The sequence below is a fragment of the Macrosteles quadrilineatus genome, unplaced genomic scaffold (assembly GCF_028750875.1).
Source record: "Macrosteles quadrilineatus isolate MER2022 unplaced genomic scaffold, UCM_ALF_1.0 Scaffold_8__2_contigs__length_117827958, whole genome shotgun sequence".
Classification (NCBI taxonomy): Eukaryota; Metazoa; Arthropoda; class Insecta; order Hemiptera; family Cicadellidae; genus Macrosteles; species Macrosteles quadrilineatus.
The window spans coordinates 33,605,056-33,628,811 of NW_026542601.1; the positions used below are offsets into that span (position 1 = coordinate 33,605,056).

Below are 23,756 nucleotides of genomic sequence, written 5' to 3' on the forward strand. Positions count from 1 at the left end.
GCTAAAAAAATTCTAAAGATGTTTAACTATGTAAATTAATTGCTCATATAAAATATCAAAATCTTGGCTTCATTATCCAAGGAGCCAACAAATAAAAAATATAAATTCCCTCAACATTATTTCAAGGCTGTTGGATAGCCTTAAACTTTTTTACTTATCAACATTTAGTAAAATATATTATTTTGTGAATCAAATCTTGTACAGGTTCAAATCTTTCTCTTTTGCTTTGGATCACTCAATTGCGCTGTTTATGCTGTTTTAATGTCTTCTTGCTCAGTTCGTTTATCGTTGAAGTAGAAGAACCATGTTAGAATGTATTTCCGATCGATTTATTTAAGTGCCGACATTCATAAACACGTTACTGTCAAGTTATTGACAATACATGTCTGGCATGCATTCTTTTAGCTTTGACGATCAGCTGTTTTGTCCTGTCAGCTGGCATTGTTCTCCAGCTGATTATCATCTGATTGTTGCAACTGCGGAACCAAATTCAGCCAAAAGGAAAGACGATGAGCCCTGTAATGGTCTTTCATCTTTGATCTGGTGTCTGAAACAAAATTTAAACTTAGATAAACAATATCAATCCTCAAACACACACAAGACAATATCACTAGGGTAACACACCCACTGCATTTTTAAGCTGCAAGAGTTATTAAAACTGAAACGTGACCTACTTCTTACAAATCTTGTAAAAAAAAATAATGATTTTCAATAATTATTTTAAAAACGTATTTATTGGCATACACGTTTTTTGTAAGGATGCGGGCTACCCTGGTCGGGTTACTAACTAACGTTGTCCATGAAAACAAACCCTTCTTAAGTTCATAGATGCAATAAACTTTTATTGTATTTGGGTTTATAGTATTTTTTTCATAGATTGTCAACACTAATTCTTTAACACAAATTCATACATTTGTAACGAACTAATGACATTAAATAGATACAAACATGATATGTGTCAACGAAACGAAAATCGTCTTTTTATTTCTCTAAAATATTTTGATAAAAATGTTTTTGAATATAAACGTACAATAAAATAAGTTTGGAAAAATTCAGTGAAAATTATGACATTGTGGTCATAATTGTTGCCCATTTCAGAAAATACTTTTGCGTACAATTCATGTAAGGGATATTGTGTATAGTTGAATAAAATATTTAAAAATGTGTTAGATTAACACACTAATTCATTTAATAATTTATAAGAAGCATATTGTTCATTGTATCCCTTGAATACAATGTTTATAGAAATAATAGGCCTAAGCTTAAAAGGCTTTAGAATAATGCATGAAAGAAAATATGTGATTACGGGAAGAGACAAAAACGGCTATTATTCATTCACTTTGGTGAAAAGAGAGCAGGTTCTTTCTTTGTAAGTATCTTTGTGTTATTCTATTCTTTCAGCTTCTGTAGAAAGAGGTTTTAAATAAAATTATAAACAAAATATTTTGAAAATGAATTTGTAGCAATGCTTGGATATCATTTTTCTTTGCAAATATTTATAGACCACATCAATATTGTAATACTAATCAAATTTACTTTAATTCGTAACCTATCCTACCAAATTTACCAAAGGTAAGGGATTTTAATGGCTTTAGGTATGTTGAGGTCCAACCCACATTTACTTAACAACAGTTATTCAATAAATTCTCAGTATTAAATTCATTGTAATAAATGGGAGTAAGCTGATGTAACTTGACCTTTTTTCCTTTTACAAGTCATTTTTCTTTATAAATACTCACCTAACATCATATACCTCTTGTGAAGCTTGTCATAGGGTAGCCAGGCCAATCGGTGAGATCTTCTGTGCTTCGAATGATTCTGATGGTCTGCTCTGTTGGGATCGCTGCAAAAAAGTTTTATAATTAAATTGGCTAAGAAATTTGGATGAATAGTAAAATATAAGCTCAGTAGTCTGAATGGAAATATGAGTTGTGGAAGTTATTAAATATTTATGTCAAGTGCTACTACTAAGTCTGACACTACTTGACTTCAAAACACCTAGATAAAAGGGATATATTTGCACATTTTAGTGAATTTTTCTAGAGGCGTTTAGTATTTTACATAAATATTTTTATATTTCAATTTTAGAACCGATCTCAATTGAACTGGGTGTCTATTTTAAGTAAAAGACGCCTATTTTATCAATAATATTAAGTTGGCCCAATTTTAAATTTCAAAATGACTGCTGTTTTAAGTTAAATATCTTAAATTACAAATAAATAATAAATTTCATGAAAAAATACCAAGACAAGTTTTATTTAGCATTTTAAATTCCCTAACAACTTGGTAACATATTTTATAAAAGGATCCAACAACAAAAATATAAAATATCATGTTTTTTAGTATACAAATTAGGAAAAATGTAGCACTCCAAGTCCATCGTAGCCTAAATAGACTATATTTATTTTAAATATATTTAGATTTTTTAAATGTAAGAAGGTATACACTTTAAAAACAAATTATATAGCCACGGTAGTTTGAAACACACATACACCTTTGTAGATTGGCTAGGAAAATTAAATTCCTTACTCGAATTCAAAGAAAATAATTTTAACCCCCTAAGTAAAAATAAGCTTTGTTTTTAAAATAAATAACTATTTTACAAGGCAGATCTAAATAACCGCATTATTCTGTTAAGCGCACTATTTCCGTTGAGGAACACGGGCAGCAGCTAGTCATATATCTCAATAGCTTAGCACATGTTAAGTTCACTTAATACACCGAAACTTACCCAGTCTTGACAAAGTTGGCCACATACGAGACGAAGGTCTGGGAAAGATGAAGTTCAGCCTTGGTTAGGTTGCGGCTGAGAAAGTCAGAGTTGGGGAACAAGTAGCAAAGCTCCTCCCCGTGGATACTGCCTAACTGCTGCAAAATCGTACAGTAAATTGGAAAATGAGCAAGTTATTTAGTTTACAGTAAAATACAAAATAATATATTCATTGTACTATAGAAAAGTTTTTACGTTTATCAAAAGAGAAGAGATAAAGAGAAGTCTTATTGGGTAATTTAATATATTTCTTACGTTTGACTGCATCGTTGAATGTTAGAGATAAGCTGTACATAAGCATTTTTTAAACATAACTGTAGACTGTAGACCTCTTTGACCAAACGACTCTTTGATCAACTTTGATAAAAGCCAGTAGCTTTTTGATGGTTCGAAACTGGACTCAGCTGACCCTGATGATTGGGCATTAAATAAATGATCATGACTGATGAAACAAATAAGCTACAAAGCTACACAGATAATCTCCATTCTACACTCATCCATCACTCACATTTGGGTTAAAATTTAAAATACGCACATAGGTGACGTCCCAATCTCAATTGATAATGATAAACGAAAAACAAAAATTGAAATATAAGATGTATAATATGAGACCACATATAACAACTTCATATCTTCGTTATATTGATTCTAAATCAACATATTATGACTAAACGGAGCGAAAGTAGTATAATTTGCAATATTCGGTAAATGTATAAAATTGATACAATGGCAATTTATTTGAGCCCGTTATACCAGTTGTTGGCTACAGTAGTAATAGAGATCAATGGAAAAGGACTAGACTAACCTTGGAGTAGTCGCTGGCTCTCGTCTGGTGGGAGAAGAGGTACATGTAGCTACCGCCAGAATGCGCCTCCGCCGCTCGCACCAGTGGCGCTGCCACACGGCCATCGCTCAAAGCTTCCTCTGTGTCTCGTAGTATGTTAGCGGGGTGTTGTACCGGACGCTCCCAACTAGTATACTCATTGACTAGAGTAGCTAGTATCTCCGCTGTGTGATATCTGGAATAGGTTTATTCCAATATTTAAGGTGCACGCCTTTGTTCTTGGCCTAACATAAAAATATCACAAGATTATGTAGCTGGGTATCTGAGTAGACCCAAGTAGCAAAAATCGTTGGCCCAACGTTTCTGTCGATCGTTGGCCAACGGTATGTTTTGGCACTCAGTCTTACGGTTGGCAAACCAACCAATTTTTGCGGAAGGGCCAACCATCCCATTGGGCATAAACATAAAAAACACAAAATAATAAAGATTTTGTATGCAAAGCATAATTATGAGTTGAGTAAATTGATTAGATAGTTCATAAAAACTTATTTTGAAAATAAAACGAAATAAAATTTTTGGCCGGGACGGGTCTCGAACCCGGTACCTTCAACATGTGAGCCTCACGCCTTACCTCTGAGCTAACCGTGCTTGTTGATTAAGAGTGTTTTCAAGTGGTGAAAGAGTAGCCGACAGGTGCAATGGTCACAATTAATACTTTAAATATTTTTGATGCTACAGTATAATATGATTCTGTTAATCTGTTTAGGCCTCAAGTAGCTGAATTGTTTTTCTGGTAGTTGGAGAGGATACTAGTATTTGAATATAGATTATTTAATTTCCATTAGATTAGTAGGCTACTGTTATAATTGATTGTTATATAATTAATTAATCTTTTATCTATAACTATTAAAAACTTGCTTAAATAAGTTAAAGAATATTACAAAAAAAATAATTATAATAATTATTATATGTTAAGCACGGTGTGACGAATAAAAAAAGTAATATATCTAATCTAATAATAAACGTACAAAGTTTAAAGTTTGTAGATTACAAGTACACTTGTACAATGTTTAATACATCGGACATTGGGATAGACATGTACACATTAGAATCTATATTAATATCCGTTTCGTTAACCTTTGGGTAGGGCATTAGCATTGATAGAATAAATTGAATGGAATACAAATGTAATACTAGTTCCAAGTGTAGGAACTTCCTTGGGCAGTTTTCCCAACTTTCTGGCAGTGGTACCTAGCATACGTAGCGACAGTGATTAGAAACTGCATAAATATGTTAGTCATATCAATAATATTGGCTTCTTCTGGGGAAGATATATGTCAGTGGGTAGTATCATTGACTATATACCAGTCAATGGTAGTATTTAACTCAACGAATAAAAAAAACGAACGTACGATTCAATGGGCATTGCCGATAAACGCCGCGTAGATGGTTTCTCTCGAAATGATCACGATAGCTACCAATTATGCGTTCTAAATGACCAAACCTGCCCGCGGGGGTCGCACCCTTCCACCCACGAGATACACATTGATGCGAGTCAAACAGGATACTTTCCATTTGCGAAATCTTCGAAGAATTGCCATCGGCATGAACTTTTTTAAGGCTTTTCCTCACCATTTTTATGTCCTGCCATAAAACAAATAAATCATTTAAGTTTGTAAGGCTAATATACCAATTAAATTCACCTGTAAGTTTCATTGACAAAAGATTCAAGTAGATGGATCTTCTTATCATTTTCTATTCCAAAAAGTAGGTCATACTCTGAGAAATAGAATAACGCCTCTGCCCTGACCAGACCGAATAGCATATCGTATTTTTTAGAGCCCCTGGTCAAGTTTTCTTCTCTAGAAGACCTACGCAAATGGTGGTTCTTCATGCGGTGAGACTTTTCTGTAAAAAGTAAAACATAATTTACACAATTTTGACTCAAGTAACATAACACATAAGTTTAATCATTTTTAGTGCATACAGACTGACGTGCCATGAATAATCACTAATCATTTAATCAAAAATCTAATGTATCTTTGGTAATAACTTTGGCTAAGCTTCTACTTTATTATACATCTTAACTACCAGCCCCATTATTGAACTGTTTAAGAAATTAAATTTAGTTTGGTAAGAAGGTTTGTTATTGTCAACCATAAAACATCAAATTGTGTTGTTAAATCTAGTTTATTCAATGACCTATTTTATTATAATCTTCTTATATATCAAGGAGAGCCCCATATTTAGTCAACTATACTAGAGTAAAACAATTTAACATATTTTACTCAAAAGTATTCCAGTACAGTATTTTTCCTAAATTAAAACGTCCTCTTTTACAAAAAACCTGTTTTTAAATTGGTTTTGATCAATCCAAATTCTTGAGATTATTGTCCAAATTTACAGTTAGCTTTTTCGTAAAAATACTTTTGCATCTCATTGGTAAGAAATAACAAAAAATTACCTCGGAAATAGTTTTGGCTGCTGACCACTACCACCCCGTCCTCCACCGGACCGAAGGGTGTGGCAAACGTGGAAACAGCCACAGGTACAGACAGCAGTGACTCTAGAGGAGTCTCCCGCAGACAGTGTGTCAGCCGATGGTCCAGAGGACAGTTGAGGTGACGGGCTGTGGCGAAGACGACCTCCTGGGGGTTTCTGACTGGAGGGTGGGCAGCCCCGGACATCATGATTACGCGGTGGAACAGAGAACCTAAGGAAGACTGGAATTATCAATGCTGTGTATACCGAGTGAAACCTCCTGTACACATGACCAGGGTGATGTCACGCACTTTTTAACATGATTTTGAATTTCATGGCCCACCTCCAAAAATCCAAGTCATATTCAAACTAAATAAGTAGTTAGACCAAACGTCTTTTATCACACGAATATCCCATGTTTTATGTGTTAAAACCCATTCCACGTATGTTTTCTATTTTATTTTTAACATTTTGCTGTTGTGTTTTCCCCAACAGCATTTTATATATGTTTGTATTGGATCAGTATAAAACCCTGGGTTTTTACCATCAATCATCATTAACTGATAGCCCTTTGACAAATGACATCTGGGTCCAGGGTCCAGTATCGACCCTACTTTGGATAGGACTAGTTGCCCTCAGGTGAGCATTACCACACAACCACCAAGACAATCCTTGAAGACAAGATATTACCATACTGAACGGACGGTGACATCATCAGCCAGTGGACGCACTCTGCCCCGCTCCCATGGCCTGCTAGGGTAACCGCCTCTGGGTCACCTCCAAACCCAACGATGTTCTCTTTCACCCAACGAAGCGCCGCCACCAAGTCCTGCAGTCCAAGGTTGCTATGTCGCCCGATGGGCAGAAAACCTAGAAATCAGTGTGATGGAGTATTAGTTCTTTGTGACTACTGTAATCTTCAAGTATTCTACAAAGTTCTAGTATGTTTTGGATAATTTTCCTGTTGATGATATAGTGTCTCAAAGGATAACAGTAAACATGGTAATTGAAAATCCTTACAAATAACGTAACATATTCCTTTAAAGCATGTAAAGGGCTTTTAATGATATCATATTTCATGTGTGGGTAACTACAATATTATATAACTGTAATATTAATACCCATTACACTTTTTATCAAATTGGTTTTATATTAGTATTAATCAATAATATAATATGCTGATAAAGGATGAAACTCACTCGTGTCTACGTAGCTATTGCGAAAAATAAAAACGTATTTATCAATAGATAGATAACAGCAGTTAGTTAGATTAACAGCATACAAAAATAATATTATTCTTACTTTTATTGTACTATTTAAACTATACCCTACTTTCAATCCACATTAAAAACATAGAGAAAAATGACAAAACTTATAGATAAAAGTGTTATGATACAAAAATATCATGTCATGCGATAAATACGCATATTAGCGTCACAATAGTGAAGATTCTATCATAATCCATCATGAAGACGCTATAACAATAAGGGCTATTGCATTGGTAGGCTAAAAAAACACAGTTATGGGTTATTACGGAGAGCCAGGTGGGACCACAACTTTTGTGAACCACGCTTGAAGAATTGATGACTAGTGCTGCGATCTCCTCAGACGAGACGATAACTACGTGGTCCTCATCGCCGCGCAGTACATAGTTTTGGTCTCTTATTGTGTCATAGAGCGGGCAGTCTAGTAAGCTAATAGTGAATGTCACTAATGCAACTTACCTAGTACTCCCAATCTGTAGTTGACTGTCACCACGACTATTCTCCCTCTACTAGCAAGCATCGTACCGTCGTACAAGTGTACTCCTCCCCATTGAAATGTCACTAATGCAACTTACCTAGTACTCCCAATCTGTAGTTGACTGTCACCACGACTATTCTCCCTCTACTAGCGAGCATCGTACCGTCGTACAAGTGTCCTCCTCCCCATTGAAATCCTTCACCGTCCACAAACACCATCACAGGGTGTCTGGATTTTGTTGAAGCTGTGAAAAGCCAGTTTTAAGTTGAAGGGATTCACTTTAATAAATGAAATTTGTATAAATACATACGAAGAGATATAGATATTTTCACCACCCTTACTACATATTCCCTAGAAGGAAATGTTTAGTGGTCATTAATGTTCTGATCATTAACTTATATTTTTATATGTATTGCAATCACTAAACAAGTAACAGTACTTTGAAATTGTCAAATTAAATGAAAAATAAACTATGCGTATCTTAATTAATACTTGAATGGCATAGACATTTATGAAGTTGTAGTTTATATAGGCATATTGTTTGATTACCTCCGTGCTAGTTGTCAGGAACATAAGTATAATTAAAATTGCTTCCAATTGAAAATTATTGGAATGCCACTCAACTTTTCTCTTCATTGTGAAATTGGCATTCTGATTTTTACACTATTAATTTAATCATTAAATGTTAGTGACTAGAAAAAACAGTTTTTACAAGTCACACTTGTACTAAAGTGGTCAACGAATGACTCCTTTTGAACACTGGAACACAAGACACGAGATCTCCTAGCTACATACGATGACACAATTTAAACCAAAACCAGTGATTAATGTAAATTAAATAGATGTAAAAATCTGCATGAAGTAATCATGGTTTTAGTGGAAACTAGTTTCAGGTTGAATCATCAACAGGCCTACAAAGAGTAAAAGCTATTACTATATTTGTATGTCAACCGTTCTACTGTTATGAAACAGGGAGAAGATACCAAGACTACCTTGGCCACCAGTAAAGACTTTCACTTTGATCGTGTCAATTTTTAAATTCTTGTCTACTTTTTTATTAAACTTTTCTGACGACCTAATAACCTTTAATATTTTTTTTTCATATTCATATTGGTGTGCAATTTAAAACGAAGTGTGGCAACTTTTAATTAAGTGGTTATGTTTTACTCTTTGTATACCCTAAACCAATTATTTGTCACTATAGCAACCTATGACGTTATGTAGGTAAACCATTACCTAGACAACTGTAACCCAGACCCTAGACAACAATCGAATATACAGTAAACACTTCCCGTGTTGAAGTGCTCACAATCTCCACCCACCCACCTTGCAATGGTGCGTAGATGTTGAGAGTCAGGCAGTCTTCGCTCTGAGCTCGCAAGGAGGCTGAAGCTGCCTGTAGATGCTGCATACCTCTGTTGGTCTCCGAGGCCAACGTCTGAGGACACGCTGGACTGAAGGCAGTCGCCGGCCTCACTCGCGACCTCGGATGGAGAGCTTCTGGAGGGGAGAACCTCACGACCTTGGCGTACGGCAACCCTCGAAACATCTAAGATACATTTCACAATTTAAAATACTTGAGTTGTTTTATGATTGAACGATAAGCTTTATAAGAACTAAAATGAGATTCCAAATTATGTTTCATGGTAGGTTTGATACTAGGTATGTAAACAGAATCGGTTTCATCTGCGAAATATCGTCTGCTAAGTAGTACAAAGAAAAACTTGTTATCTTATATTCTAAGGTGATAGCCGAAACCTATAATAACCGCAAAATAAATCCAATATTCTCTTATTCTTAGCACTGGTATAATTTATTCCAATAAATATATATTATTCCAGCTGTCCATACCTCGACGTCTGCTCCAGTGACAACAAGTCCGGACACTGGACCTTGTGACGTCATCACGACCCTCCCTAGTCCCCTGGGCATCAGTCCCAACAGAGTATAGAAGACGAGGGTCCAATAGCCTTGTGCCGTACTAGTCATCGTGAGTCACATGTTTCTGTGGTCAATTCTTACGGTACACAGCTGACGTATTTAAATGGCAAAGATTTTTCAGGCTGGACCACCTTGAGTATTTTCCTGTAACAAAACGTTACGTTATTGAATGCTGTGAGATCGAAAGAGGTGTAATACATGTTTTCTGTTTCCTCCTGAATAAACATGTTGCTAAGGACTGTATCCACTCACCTACTTAGTTATGAAGTGCAGTACAACTTATAGATTACCTATCCTGTTAGTCAAGTATAGCCTAAACGCATTGAGTCGTAAGGTACCAACTTGTAATTTGGGTAAAAACGTACTGCTACACCAGAACTTACAGTTTTCATTCACGATAGCCTGCTCTTAGGCCTATGTGTTGGCCATAGCTTGGGCTATGGGCCAAAGAACGTAGGCCTAAGAGTAGGGTATAATAGCTATCAATATAAACTTTATGATGGTGTGCAATTGATATCTTTGTAGCTATAATATATTTTTCGTGAAATAAACTTTATGTTGACGTCTTTTAGTAAACCTGTAGTAAATCTTTTTAGTAACTTAAACTTGTACAATTTAAAATAGTGAAAATGAGCAAGTATAGGCCTACTTTTGTTTTTGGAAACTGAAAAGCATCTAATGCTCTGTATATTGTAATGGTAGAATGGAGTAAGGTTATATTTGCAGCATTTTCACTAGATACACGGTTGTATCTTTGGTCAAGTTGATTTATAAGTCCAATTATCAAACATAGCTGGGTCCAGTTTTGAACCATAACATATCTACTAAATTTTCTCATGGTCTAACTTGTAACTCTAAAATTTTAAGCGTCAATATTTTTAGATTTTGAAACTACTTACGTTACTTTGTTCCAAGTCTCAGCATTTAGCAAACATTTAACATAATTATGGTGTTACCTACCTTCTTTCTTTTTTTTCAACTAACTCCTTTTACATTTCTCATTTACTGTTTCGTAACATCGGCTCTTATTTTAATGACTTAGCCATCTTTGATTCACCTTCTCTCAACTTATTTAAAATCAGTGTTAAAGAATTCCTACTAAATCTAGGAACGGGCGAGGCCGAAGTTATCATCTCAGCTGATTACCGGCGTGTTTGACCTGACCCTTGCTGTGCTGTCCCTCCCCCACCAACCCCCCAGCCGACAGCCGTGCGCACAGCTCCTGGCCGACACAACTGTATGGACACAACACAACTGTAATTTGCTCCCACATAAATTATCTATCACTCATTTCGTGTCAATTTCATATCATTCATCTCCAAGAAAAATTCAAAAAATTTTTTTTCCGTTTTTTATTTAATCTCCGTTTAGATTCCCAATCAACAGGTCATTAAACTCTATATGCAATCCAGCAGTCGCACAGGCAGAGTTCGTCTATGCCTGCTGATTCCATTAGACCAATTAATTATAACTAGCTATAAAGTTATAAGTTATTATGTTCGTAAGCTAGTTTTGTATAATTCAACATTAAGTTCACAACTTTGTAAATGTTTTCTGTTCTTGATTTTTTTTTGTAAACTTAATATTATAGTAAAAATGTAAACATTGTACTTTGTAGCAAATTTAACGGAATAAATAATTCATTCATTATTTCATTCACTTACATTTAAATAAAAACTAATGTCATAGTATTGCCTGTACAATATACTAAATATGTAGTTCAGTAATTATGAAAATTTACAGATACATTTTAATGTATAAAATGTAATGCTTAATAAATAAATCCGTGTTGCCAACTTAGAACCTCGTGTTATGCCATGGGGCAGTAGGACTGTAGGCTGTTGATTTTAAAATGTGAAGGGGTTGTGCTTGACATACCAAGGGTTGTTCTTGATGCTGGTAGAAAGGGGTTTTCTTACTTGGGGCCGGCTCAGTACAATGCACATCCTTGTACACTAAAAGCACTGTCTTGCAAAAAATTTAAAACTCGCCTGAAGAGTTTGTAATACAATTTTTATTTTGTTTTGTAGTGTTAAGAATTTTTGTTTGGTTTTAGTCCTGACTTTGAGTCACTTTGTAAAACAGTATTGTTACTGAAATTCGCTCATGAATATAGACCTTATTTTTTATTTATTTATTTATATATTTATTTATTTAAGGCTAAGATGCTAGTGTCAGGAATATCCTAGATGCAGATTGAAATTCCTATAAAAAACTGGAAAACACTAAACATTAGGTCTTATTAGAAACAATGCAAAGTTATATACGATATTACATTGCAGAACGTAACAGGTACACAATAAAACAAGGATATTAAATTGTAAAACACAATATTACAAGCAGTAGACAAGATATTTAGGTTACCTTTCATTCCAGAGACAGAAATGAGAAAAGAAGCTTTATCTTATACAGTTTATCTTCGTTCGTTTCCGACAACTTCTTTTGACATTTGTTACATTTAAGATATTAAATATTTTGCTATAAAATAGATTGACTTTTGTAATACTTTTATAGTTAAAAGGAAAGAACAACTTGTTATCTTATAGTCTAATTGAAACACCAGATACTATGAAGTTTTTAACAATCAAATTCGTTTTGTTCTCACTACATTACAATGTCAAAGAGATACAAACCAAAGGGTATACCATCCTGATAAAACCATTGACTGTGTACTTACAGGACTTATTTTACCATCCCCACTAGGTGGGTGAGGTTAGTGAGGGGGGGGGGCAGTAAGGATCCAAGCCACAAAGTGGTGATTTCAACTGAAGCCTCAAAGCAAAAGGCGTTCGCTAACCACCATACCAGATATGACCTACTTATGCAGTATAAGTCTTATCCAAATACTGATTTAAATATATATATATATATATATATATATATATATATTTATTTATAGCAACGAGAGGATCGATGCGCAAATTGCACTTTTTTATAGGCTCCAAAACTTGTTTCCAAGGCAAAATGGATCCAGTGCAATACCTATTTACCTTTCCAAGAAGTTTATTTGGAACAGTTATTATGTAAATAGCACTACTAATAAAAAAAATTTCTTTTGGATCAATACTATAAAGAGTGATTTTCCTAGCCCAATTAGACTACATTTGTTAAAAAGGTAGGATGAAACCCCTTTGCAATACTATTTAATAATCAGTTTAGTCCCTTGTTTAGAACATGCCTGTGGTTAAACTTCTAAACCCTTATAAATAAAGTTGGTCGTCAAGTCACTTGATCATTGAAAAATGGACTCTATAAATAAATTAATAGCAAGGGGGCGGGCGACACATAAAAAAATTACCTTTTTAATTACAAATCCCCTCTCCACTACATCATAAGCTTGTAAATGACACCTTAATCATAAAAGTCGGTTAAGTAGGACCGCTGGAAACAGGATGTCACAGAGAACCCCTTTATTGTATTCAGTATATTTTATTCGTAATTATAAAATTATTATTACGAACTTTTGCATCAATTTCAGAATTTTAACTTTCAATAAGGCCTTAATATTACTCCATCAATTTGTATATTATCAGTATACCATTTAGAGATATCCAAAATAAGTAACTGAAAACAACCAAATTAACACTTATTGGAGTTGTTCAACAGATTGTTTTTGTTTATCAAAGGTTTATTGCGGACACTTTCCATCACAATAGAAAAAAACAATTCCTAACGTTTCGGGATCAGGGATCTAAACCCGTCCTTAGGTGAAAAAACTTAACTGACACATTACTACTAACAATACACAAAAGCCCAACCTAAGTTGGAATACAATACGGAAAGTAGCATTCATATAATACATTCACTGTATACTCTCTGTAGTGTATACCAACTTATGTTGGGCTTTTGTTTATTGTTAGTTGTAATGTGTTACTTAAGTTTTTCACCTGAGGACGGGATCAGATTCCAGATCCCGAAACGTTGTGTACTGTTTTATACCATTCTGATGGAAAATGTCCGCAATCAACCTTTAAACAACATTAACTCACCATCACCAACAATGAACTTAAAACAAAGAGATTGTCTTTATAGTTCTAATACATCATTTAAAGAATGTTAAGGCATTTCAATAGCTTAGTTTTAGGTTCATGTAATACTTAAGTATTTTCTGTGCTTATGGGACGTGGAGTTATGATAAAATATATAGATACGTTGGATGGGAGAGGAGGACGTTTTCGATTGGATATTCCAAATGTCAGCAACGGACTTAACTCTAATGCTACATTGAGTCACTTTGCACCGCCTTTTGTGATAGAAGAAAGTAATTTACGGAGTGGTATGTTTATTTTACGTTGTGTCAATCAATGATAAGATAATCATGCAACATGTAATATTAAAGAACTTGTAATGAACCATTGATAGCCAAGTCCTGTCACACAGCTAGAAGCAACTGATAATTATTATCTTCAACTCTAGAATCAATTGAGAATTAAACGGCGTATTAAATGTTAACGGTCTGATAAGATATAATCCATCTATACCATTATAAAATTGAGGTGGGACCCGTCTGTCTGTCTATCTGGGCAGCTGTCACGACTAAAATACTAAACCGATAAAGCCAAAATTATGCACAAATATGGTCCCCATATCTAGGAATGTCATGGGCCTACTTACTTCCCTGAGTTCTCGGATTTTCAAAATTAAATATTAATATTGGCCTCCATGGAGGCATGAGAACACTCACAATGTTTAGCTTTTCGTTGACATTTCAATGTAAATAAGCAGAACTGCAAAATTGCTTATATACATTTTTTTATTTCTATATTATAACCGTAACACATGATTATTCATGAAACTCGAAGTTTAGTTCTTTGAATTGAGCATAAAGCTATGAAGGAATCGATATTTGCAACCTTTTCGTAACATAATTTTAATTGTATTTATTTTACTTCAAAAGCCACATGTAATTCCTGATATAATGTTTTATTTATCTGAATGTTAAAAAGATAAATTCATCAAACTATAAATACTAGAGGTCGTCCAGTGGTCGAAACTCGACCAAAAATATTTAATGTACAGACTTCTTTATTTTCATTCCACACTTTGAATAGAACATGTGATTGGAGTTTCTTCCATTTGTTTTGATTTTCTGTTTATATTTCGTTGTTATTTCGTCACCAGCATGGCAACTCATAATATCCATGTTAAATTTTTCAAAATTTTAAATTCATTTTTTGTGCTTATTTTTGAGCCTATTTTAATTTATAAAGGGATTCTGCACACCTACAGGAAAATAGCTTTCTAACAGTATGCGTAGATTTTCCCTACGATGCACACGAGCTGAGAAAAAAGGTTTTAAAGAAACATGCTTGCCTATTAATATATAGATAGATAATCAAAAACAATTAATTAGACAGATTTCACAATTTAAGGCAGTTATTAGTGTTTCACTTGTTCTTTAAACAAAATAGGTCTATATATGGTATTTAACGTATCCTAATGAGTCATTACTGTAGGTTGCTGACAATATAAAACACTCATTTTTGAAACTATTGAAGAATGATTCACAAAATATAGCTTTACTCTCGGAAAAAAACTATTTACAGTACACCAATTTTGATACGATAAAGAAAGTTCAATGGTGCTTGAAAACTTTGAACGTATTTAAATCATTATCTATAGTTAGTTAACGTCCAACCTTGTAAGCAAACTGATTGGCAATTACAATTCAACCAATCAGTTTCTTGTTTCCCTGTCAATTTCTTGTAGATCTGCTACGGTCTAATTAATTAAAAATATACTAGGGTGAGGAAATAAATTCCGCCAACGTAATCAGTAGTCCAGTTCCATATCCAACATTTCTACTACTTATCACAAAATGTTGTTTTCAATACAGACTCATAGCTATTTATGGTTCCTAAGTATCTCACATTCAAGTAATTCATAAAACCTGTGTGTAGTTTAAAATTACAAACTGGTTTTTAGATGTTTACATTTTTTTCTCTTTAAAAACATAAACACTTACCTGAAAGCTTTGGTGGAAGCATAACTAAATCGATAAATATCTGCACTTCAAGTCCTCCTATAAACGTTCCATGAACTAAAATAAATCCTAGAACGTCGTAACTACTTACAACAAATGCATAAAGGTTGTTTATGAAACAAGAAACGCGCTCCAACTAAAGCAGGTACACTTCATCCCCCCTTAAGTATTGCTTCACTAGCGCTAGGGGGTGTACAACGATCCTCCTCGAAACTATTGCCGCTAAACCCGAATCAACTTTAAACAGTATGTAACGTATTCTCAAGAAAAATGTGTGATATTTGATATTTTTACTAAATAGGGCAAAGATTAAGTACAATTTGTCCTAGTTGAATTACTACTAACTAGTAAAATAATAAAAAGTCTATTGAATCTTTGCCTTTAACACTGTATAGTTAAAAGATATATCATTTTTCTAAGGGAATTAATAAACACTAATTGTATAATAAACAGAGATTACCTGTATATAATCCTATAAAAAATTGGCAAGCATGTTTCTTGACAACATTTTTCTCAGCTCGTGTGCATCACAGGGAAAATCTACGCATACTGTTAGAAATATATTCTCCTGTAGATTTGGAGTATCTATTTATAATTTAAAATAAGTTGAAAAATAAGCAGAATAAACTGTATCAGCAATCAGACACATACTTTCTCCCTCAAGCTTGTCAACAACCTTTATCATGGGTAAGCGGTGGGAGTAACTATGATAATTTTGTAGGAAAAAATCAAAAAAGTTGCAATAACTTTTGAACCGAAATTGTTACAGTAATGGGGGTTGCATTATTTTATTTAGAACTAGCTGTCCCGACAGACGTCGTCCTGTCCTAATGTGGTTTTATGTCAAATGTTTGTTCATTTACAACATCCTGGTTCAAGTTCGTTCGCTACGCTCACTCACCTTTAGGTTGGAGCTCGTTCGCTGCTCTCACTTGCCTTCAGGTTAGCTCGTTCGCTACACTAACTCGCCTCCAGGTTGAAGTTCGTTCGCTACGCTCACTCACCTTTTGGTTGAAAATTAGCTGTTGTCATAAATTAGAAAAAAATAATCGTTCTGCACCCTGTTGGTAAACTTATTAACTTTTTAATGCTATTGAACGTCACAGAATCAAATTGCTTAGTTGAACCATGTTGAACCAGCTGTTAAGATTATTTAATTCCATTTAAATATGAGTACTCATAAGGTTAACATGGGAAACTCCAGAGCCACTGGGGCGGAGCCCTTTTGACGGATCTGCACCAAACTTCACACAAACCATCCTTGAATAATGCTTAATAATGCCTGAAAGTTTCATTACAATTTGTCGAGCGGTTTCGGAGTCCATAAAGGACAAACAAACATACATACAAACAAACATAAATTGGATTTAAGGACCATAACACATTAATTTTAATCAAAAGTGGAGTTTTTTCAAAATCCGATTTTTTGTAATTTTATGGGAAAATATAAAAATCTGACGCGATATAAAATACTAAAAAATTATCATAATCATTCGAGCCATTTTTGATATATCTTCTCAAAACTCAAACTCGAAAATGTTGACGAAAACAATACTTTCTCCATAGTATACTATGTATAGGGGAAGAAAGTAAAAATGAATTAAAATTTAAAAAATAACATAGGCCTAATGGGTTGCTTTGCTGGTGACGAAATAACAACGAAATATAAACAGAAAATCAATAGAAGAAATTCCAATGACATATTTTATATACAGCGTAGGATGAAAATAGAGAAGTCTGTACGTCATAGTTTCGGTCAAGTTTTCGACCAATGGACGGCCTATGATAATTTAATAATAAACAGTAAATTAACATGACAGTATTAAAACTGCTGGTTTTATTTACTGTTTATAAACAAACTTTTAACTTAATTTTACAGGCCGCGACGAGTGACATCCAATATTAGTTATAAACCAGTTCAGGGGAAATTCCACATCTTATGATGTCAAAACTATTCAATTATATAACCATATGGTGAGAAGTCAGAGTATAAATTGGACAGTTGTTGTCGGATTTGGTACTATTACTCCACATTTATTAACCCTAGTTGATGTTATTACAGGATGTTATAGGCACCAGTGCTGCCAACTTCCGATTGTAATAAATGAATCTACACTGTAGCTGATATTGGTTAGGTTAGTGTCACTGATATCGAATAATTAATTATTCCACACATACAATGAATCAATCCTTACCCAAGCACAGCAATGGATTATACATTTAAAATAAAACATTTATTTTGATTCTACTACAAAAACTCCACCAATAAATATTGAACCCTATTTTCATACAAGTAATTGCCACACCTTAGAGTAAATCGTTTGCCAAAAATGTGTTTTATGCGCCTAATGGCTTCGTAGAAAATTCACAAATACTGTAAATGTAATATTAACATGTTATTCTTATGGAGAAAATTGTAAATTGTTGTAGTTAGATTGTATTCAAAGCACTATTAGAGCAATGGAATTGTAAAATGACTAAGAATGTTTGCAGTTGGGTTCTTTCCTTTATTAATCTTCCAAGATTAACAATCTAGGTACTATTTTATTTTTTTAGACATAATTAGTTTTAATTGAGACCTAGACGTGTACATTACAACAGAAAACACGTTGAATACAATTTAATAAAACATTAAAATACACTGATTTCGCTACAGCTCTTTAACCAATAAAGATACAAAAAATATTAAGTACAAAAATTTTAGCTAATTTTAAGGGCTACAATGTGGTTTGTAATTAAACCCATGTTGCCGTTTGAAATTTTTGAGATAACAGCTTTTGAAACTTGAAAACGTTTGAAAATGCGTAACATAAGTAAAAAGATAGGAAAACGGTTGAAACCAGAATATTTTAATAGATCATTTAGCAAGTAAAGTGTTATAAAAATTTGAACCCCCACAAAATTCCACCTCTTTGCAGTGAAAAGTAGGTAAAAGGTCTATTTTTTCGTTTTTGAACGTAAAAAGGGATGAGAATAATTAAAATCTTTTTCCACTAAAATACTCAGTACTCAAGGACCTTTAAAATAAAAATAAGGTATAACACAACCCCCCTTTACATTTAAAAAATTTCACAAAAACCACCCCCACCCCCCCATAATCTGCCCTGAAGGTGATTTTTTGGGTTTGAAAATATTTTTTCTGAATACCTTGGGGTCAAAATTGGGGGTTTCAGTTGCAATTAGGTTTCCATTTTCTTTCATATTGGAGCTACAGAAGCCGGCCGGGTGGTATGAGACACCCTTATATTATGTTATATTATGTTGAGTAATATTTCTTGTCCTAATTATTATAGCCGTACAAATACGTACATGTCTCTGAGCTTACAGTTTTCCAGCTTACAGTATTTATTTTTATGTCGTGTGTAAATGTTGTTTGTCGTGTAATGTGTTATGAGAACGAAGCTATTCAAGCGGATCGATATATTCCTGTAATGAAGTGTTTGACAATGGCAGCTCGCCGAAACATGTAACACGTTTGACGAAGGTTACTTTTGGAACTGATAAAAGGTAATGTAAAACTAAATATTTTATATATTACAGTTTCGGGGCTACAACAATGAATTTTAAATAACTGTTCATAAAAAATATTTATTTGGCATGCATACAGAAAGTTTAATTGATATTATCTTTAAGCTTTCAGCTAACAACTGATTTTCAGATAGGTAGTTCTAAGCAAAATCATAGCCTCCTCTCATACAAGGTGGCTACGCCACGCCACAGACTGGCCTACCGAAACATCAGCTGTTGCAGTAATTTTTAAAGGAGTGTATCCTATATCAAGGCCTTACTAGAAAAACAGGCGATGCTGCAGAATCTATGACGTCACAGTAGTGGATAGATTCATTGATAGATTCACTGCCATATCCCATATTTTTAAGGTAAATAAGCTGGCTGTTTGTCAGATTTTAATGGTGAGATTTTTTTAATGGTAAGTTTAGAAGTGACGTAGTGCTGCGCTGCCCACGCTGCAGCATGGCCTATTTTCTAGTGGGACCTTGCCTATATGCAATGTTAACGTTTACAAATTTGTCATTCTTGTTATTACCATAGCAATAACCATACCTGTGCGACGTTGCCAGCGTTTAGAGGAGGCCATGGTAAAACGAACAGCTGTAAAATGTATCAATCATGCTATAAATATTAACCATAACATTTCAAAAGACCTTTTATAGTTCGTAAAATTTTGCACACAACATTAGGTGTATTAATAGTATGAGAACTATTTTACATTCAAAATTCAATATCTTCCAAACGATAGTCAAACAAAGGTTTGAATAAAAAAAAACATATAAACTCGATAAACATTAATTGCATTACGTACTTTTGAGGCAAGTCAACATAATTATGTTTTTCCAAGCACATCTATAACACAATACGCTTTAAGTGTTTGTAAAAATATTTCTAAATGAATCAACCCTAAAGTTAGTGAACGTTTTGATTAATGCAGCTAGTTTGACTGCCCTCCGTTAATTGCTTTCTAACAAGTTGAGTTGCAATTGATTTATTATTCCAAAACCGGTGATCGTGCTATAAGTTAAACTGTGTTACAGTGTTGTACAAATTTTGAACTTTATTAATATTTGTAAATAAGCTAAATATACTATATCAGTATTCAGAGATCAAATATTGAGATGGGCTAAAAATTGGGAATTTAATTTATTTTATTTCCCTAATCTTAATTTTTGATTTTAATGAAAAAGTCCACGGCTTTAATATTATGGAGCAGTATTAAAGTGTTATGGCATTTTAAAAAGGCTATCTTGTAATGCATAAGCATATTAGAAGTTTGGTTGAAAATATTAATTTCTTCAAAGTCAATGTAAAAATTCAGGTAAATCTGAAACCATCACCACCAATACAAATGTCTATATTCGGTTAACTGATAACAAAAAATCATACTACGGTAAAAACCTCGCTTGTCTTAAACAAGAATCAGAATCAGACTTACGGTACTTTATTTTTCTTAGTTTATAAATGATCACCCCTGTGTTCATGTATAAACCCCTATTGAATCCCTATTCAGGGACGCATCAAAACACATCGTGTCGCCATTACTTCGCTGAAACTCAATAACTGTCAAACTTCATGAGCAAAGTCAACTTCCTCACATCCCATTGTGAGAATGATGGAACTAACTTGCAGTCAAGTTCTCAACTTTGGTTGAGATGTTAATGGAAGCTCAGTGGTATGATGGTAACCATCAAAGCTTAACTAAATAAACGGTGCCAACAAACTGATACATACACATTCTCTCATTTGCTTGACATCCAAATTAAACATCCTACTACCTTTCTGAGCAAGAAATTCAAAACAAGCTAAAAAAAACGATGATTAAAACAGCCCCTTGTGGTTATGGCAGGAGAAGTTATGGATTTGTATAAGGAAAGTCAGAGGCATTCCAATAGCTTTTGAACCGTAAGTTTTACAGTGTTGTGTGTTACACCTTCTTGTACAAAATCGAACGGTTTTTTATGTTTTATGGGCTTTCAGGAAAATTACCCTAAAAATCTCAAAATTAGAATACCCTTTGGCACCATAGATTAGTTTCTACATAAGTCTTTCTTTGAACCATCGAAGTGTAAATCCCTAATAATCTCTATCCTCCCTAACTTTTGTGACTCGCCCCTAGAAGAAGAAATGCGAGTCTCCCTTGACATCGGCTTACACATTTAATATCTTCTGCCCTTCGAAGGGTTATAAGATGTGTTTGAATGGGGGCGTGAACTTCAATGGTTCTTATTGGTCGAGATAAAAGTGTATGACTAAATACATTAAATTGTTTTTGTATTTCTGTGTGACGGTGAAACAATGCATGCAAATTTAAAATGATTAGCTAGAAACAATACTTTGAAGATATTTTCCAAATTCAGAAACCACGCGCATTCGTTTTGGGTAGTTTGGTTGATGCTTAAATAGATTCTCAACTTTCATGACAAACATTACTACAAAGAAAAAAGCAATAAGTGTTTAATCAGATTAAAACCCAGGGATATGGGATATGTTCTAACCGATAAAAAAACAGCGCTCGCCCCCAAATCTCTCCTAAAGATTGCCATCAGATCAAGATTTTACCGCCAAGAAACAAGTCATTAAAATGTGGCTCACGTAAGAAAATCATTAATTTAAAATCTGACGAAATCCAATGTAGTAGTTAATGTAAATATATGTTTCATTTAAATTGTACAAGCGTATCAGAATCAAACTATGTGGAAAATTGTTCTCAAATTGATTGGAAGTGTGATATATGCTCCGTCTCTGAAACCAACGAGTGTAACGACACGGACGATTTGGTAGCTTACGCAACCATATCTGCCATTGTTCTGAGAAAATTGAATATACGATATTAAAAACCAATGAATTAACTCAAAACAACTAAGAAATTAAAATAGAAATTTTCGAAATTAAAATAGAAAATGTAAGGTTAAAAACTGCTATGTTTAATCAGGCAGAGGCTGTTAGTTATATGCTGACAGTTTTATGTTCAAGGATAGTAACACTTTTGCAAGTGTTTTGAGAAATAAATCTAAAATGATCGCTAAAAGATACAACTGTATAGACTCATCTTCAAATGACAACTCAAAGAAGTATAAAGACAGCTCTAATTCTAATCTTAGTAGTTGTCATCAGTCTGTAAACAATTTTACTACTTTGCCCTTGTCGTCTGCCACCAAAAGTTTGCCTGCGACCAAGAGAAACGCCTAAAATGTTACGCCTCCCAAACAAAAAAACATCAGTGAAGAGTAATGTTGGAAAACATCAAACTGAACTAAGTACAAGAGTAGTTAACACTAGTGGGATTAAGGTGAACAAACAAACACAAAGTTCTGGAAAACAACATTTTAATAACGACAATTCCATCACAGGTTAGCAATAAACTAAAAACTTTCAACAAATACAGGTATTTACTCATCTTAAGGCTGGCTACTGATGTTGACTGTGTTATAAATATATAAGTGAGGAAATTAGTGGTGATTACAAAGTCACACAAATGAGGAACATCGAACATTTAAGGTAGGGGTTCCTGCTCACTTTCGGGACAAAATATATTTGCCTGAATTCTGGCCTACTGGGGCATATATAAATGCCTTTAGGTTTGCTAAAAAAAGCAACAAGCACTGCTAAGCGTCAGGATAATTTTTTAGAAACTTCCCCCAACTCTGTAAATATAACGTTAATTCTGAAGTGACTGAGAATTCTGACACACAACTCTTATCGCATAACAAAACGATTGGGAACTCCTCTAACATTTGCCTACAGCAGTCATCTAATAAAACACTATCTAGGTCAGCTAAAATATTAAAAATTCTCCTGTGGAATATTCAATCCATTACTAACAAACTAGATTACCTACGATTGCTTGTGTATAACAGTAGTGTGGATGTGATCTATTTGACGGAACACTGGGTCTCGCAAGTTAATTTTAATAACTTAAGCCTAAGAAGCTACTTAGTTGCAACCTCTTTTGCTAGATCGATGTTTTGATAAACATGGTGGATAGAAATACTTGTAAAAGAGGACCTAGACCTTATTTAAATTATGAATTTCTTTGTTGTCTAACAGTTGTTCTTTGTTTACCATTTACATTTTGTATTTGTATGTTACAATTCTTAGTTGACTTCAGAGTTTATTAAAACCTATCTTTAGGTCAATTTATAATGAGTTTTATTTGCATTTCACTGGATAAACTGCATGATGTCTTCTCAACTATGCATGGTGTGAACTTGACTTCTTTTGCACAGGTGATTTTAACATAGACTTCCTGTCTGATAGCATTGAAGTCCGGGGACTTAAAAAACCTAATATCTAGTTTTGGTCTTAGGCCTAATATCGCAGCTAGAATTGTAAACAAGGGTACCTGCTTGAATGATAATTGTATAATATTGTACATCCATACATCCATACTTTTTCATTTATAATATTAGTAGGGTGGTACATAAAAAGTCAGGGAAGTGAGCCAATTCTAGTGGTATTTAATTTATTTAGGTTGTTGAAACGATATAAAACAAACATGATAATATGGAACAAGCTGTTTTTACGACCAATAAAATGTAATA

The 23,756-nt window shown here is 33.8% G+C and overlaps 2 protein-coding genes across 2 annotated transcripts; both read right to left on the bottom strand.

The window, feature by feature from the left end:
- Positions 1-431: 431 nt before the first annotated feature.
- On the bottom strand, positions 432-7,851 carry LOC129000307 (neuroligin-1-like). Its single transcript, XM_054427269.1, has 8 exons — positions 7,760-7,851; positions 6,726-6,905; positions 6,019-6,267; positions 5,258-5,462; positions 3,576-3,789; positions 2,732-2,868; positions 1,740-1,843; positions 432-547 (listed from the first exon to the last, which is right to left on the bottom strand). Exons 1-8 carry the CDS (start codon positions 7,818-7,820, stop codon positions 432-434), a joined length of 1,266 nt encoding a protein of 421 aa, XP_054283244.1. The 5' UTR covers positions 7,821-7,851.
- A 10-nt stretch (positions 7,852-7,861) lies between these two features.
- On the bottom strand, positions 7,862-15,789 carry LOC129001568 (liver carboxylesterase-like). The gene is made up of 4 exons (XM_054428904.1): positions 15,685-15,789; positions 9,630-9,863; positions 9,105-9,327; positions 7,862-8,022 (listed from the first exon to the last, which is right to left on the bottom strand). Exons 2-4 carry the CDS (start codon positions 9,765-9,767, stop codon positions 7,862-7,864), a joined length of 522 nt encoding a protein of 173 aa, XP_054284879.1. The 5' UTR covers positions 9,768-9,863; positions 15,685-15,789.
- Positions 15,790-23,756: the final 7,967 nt, after the last annotated feature.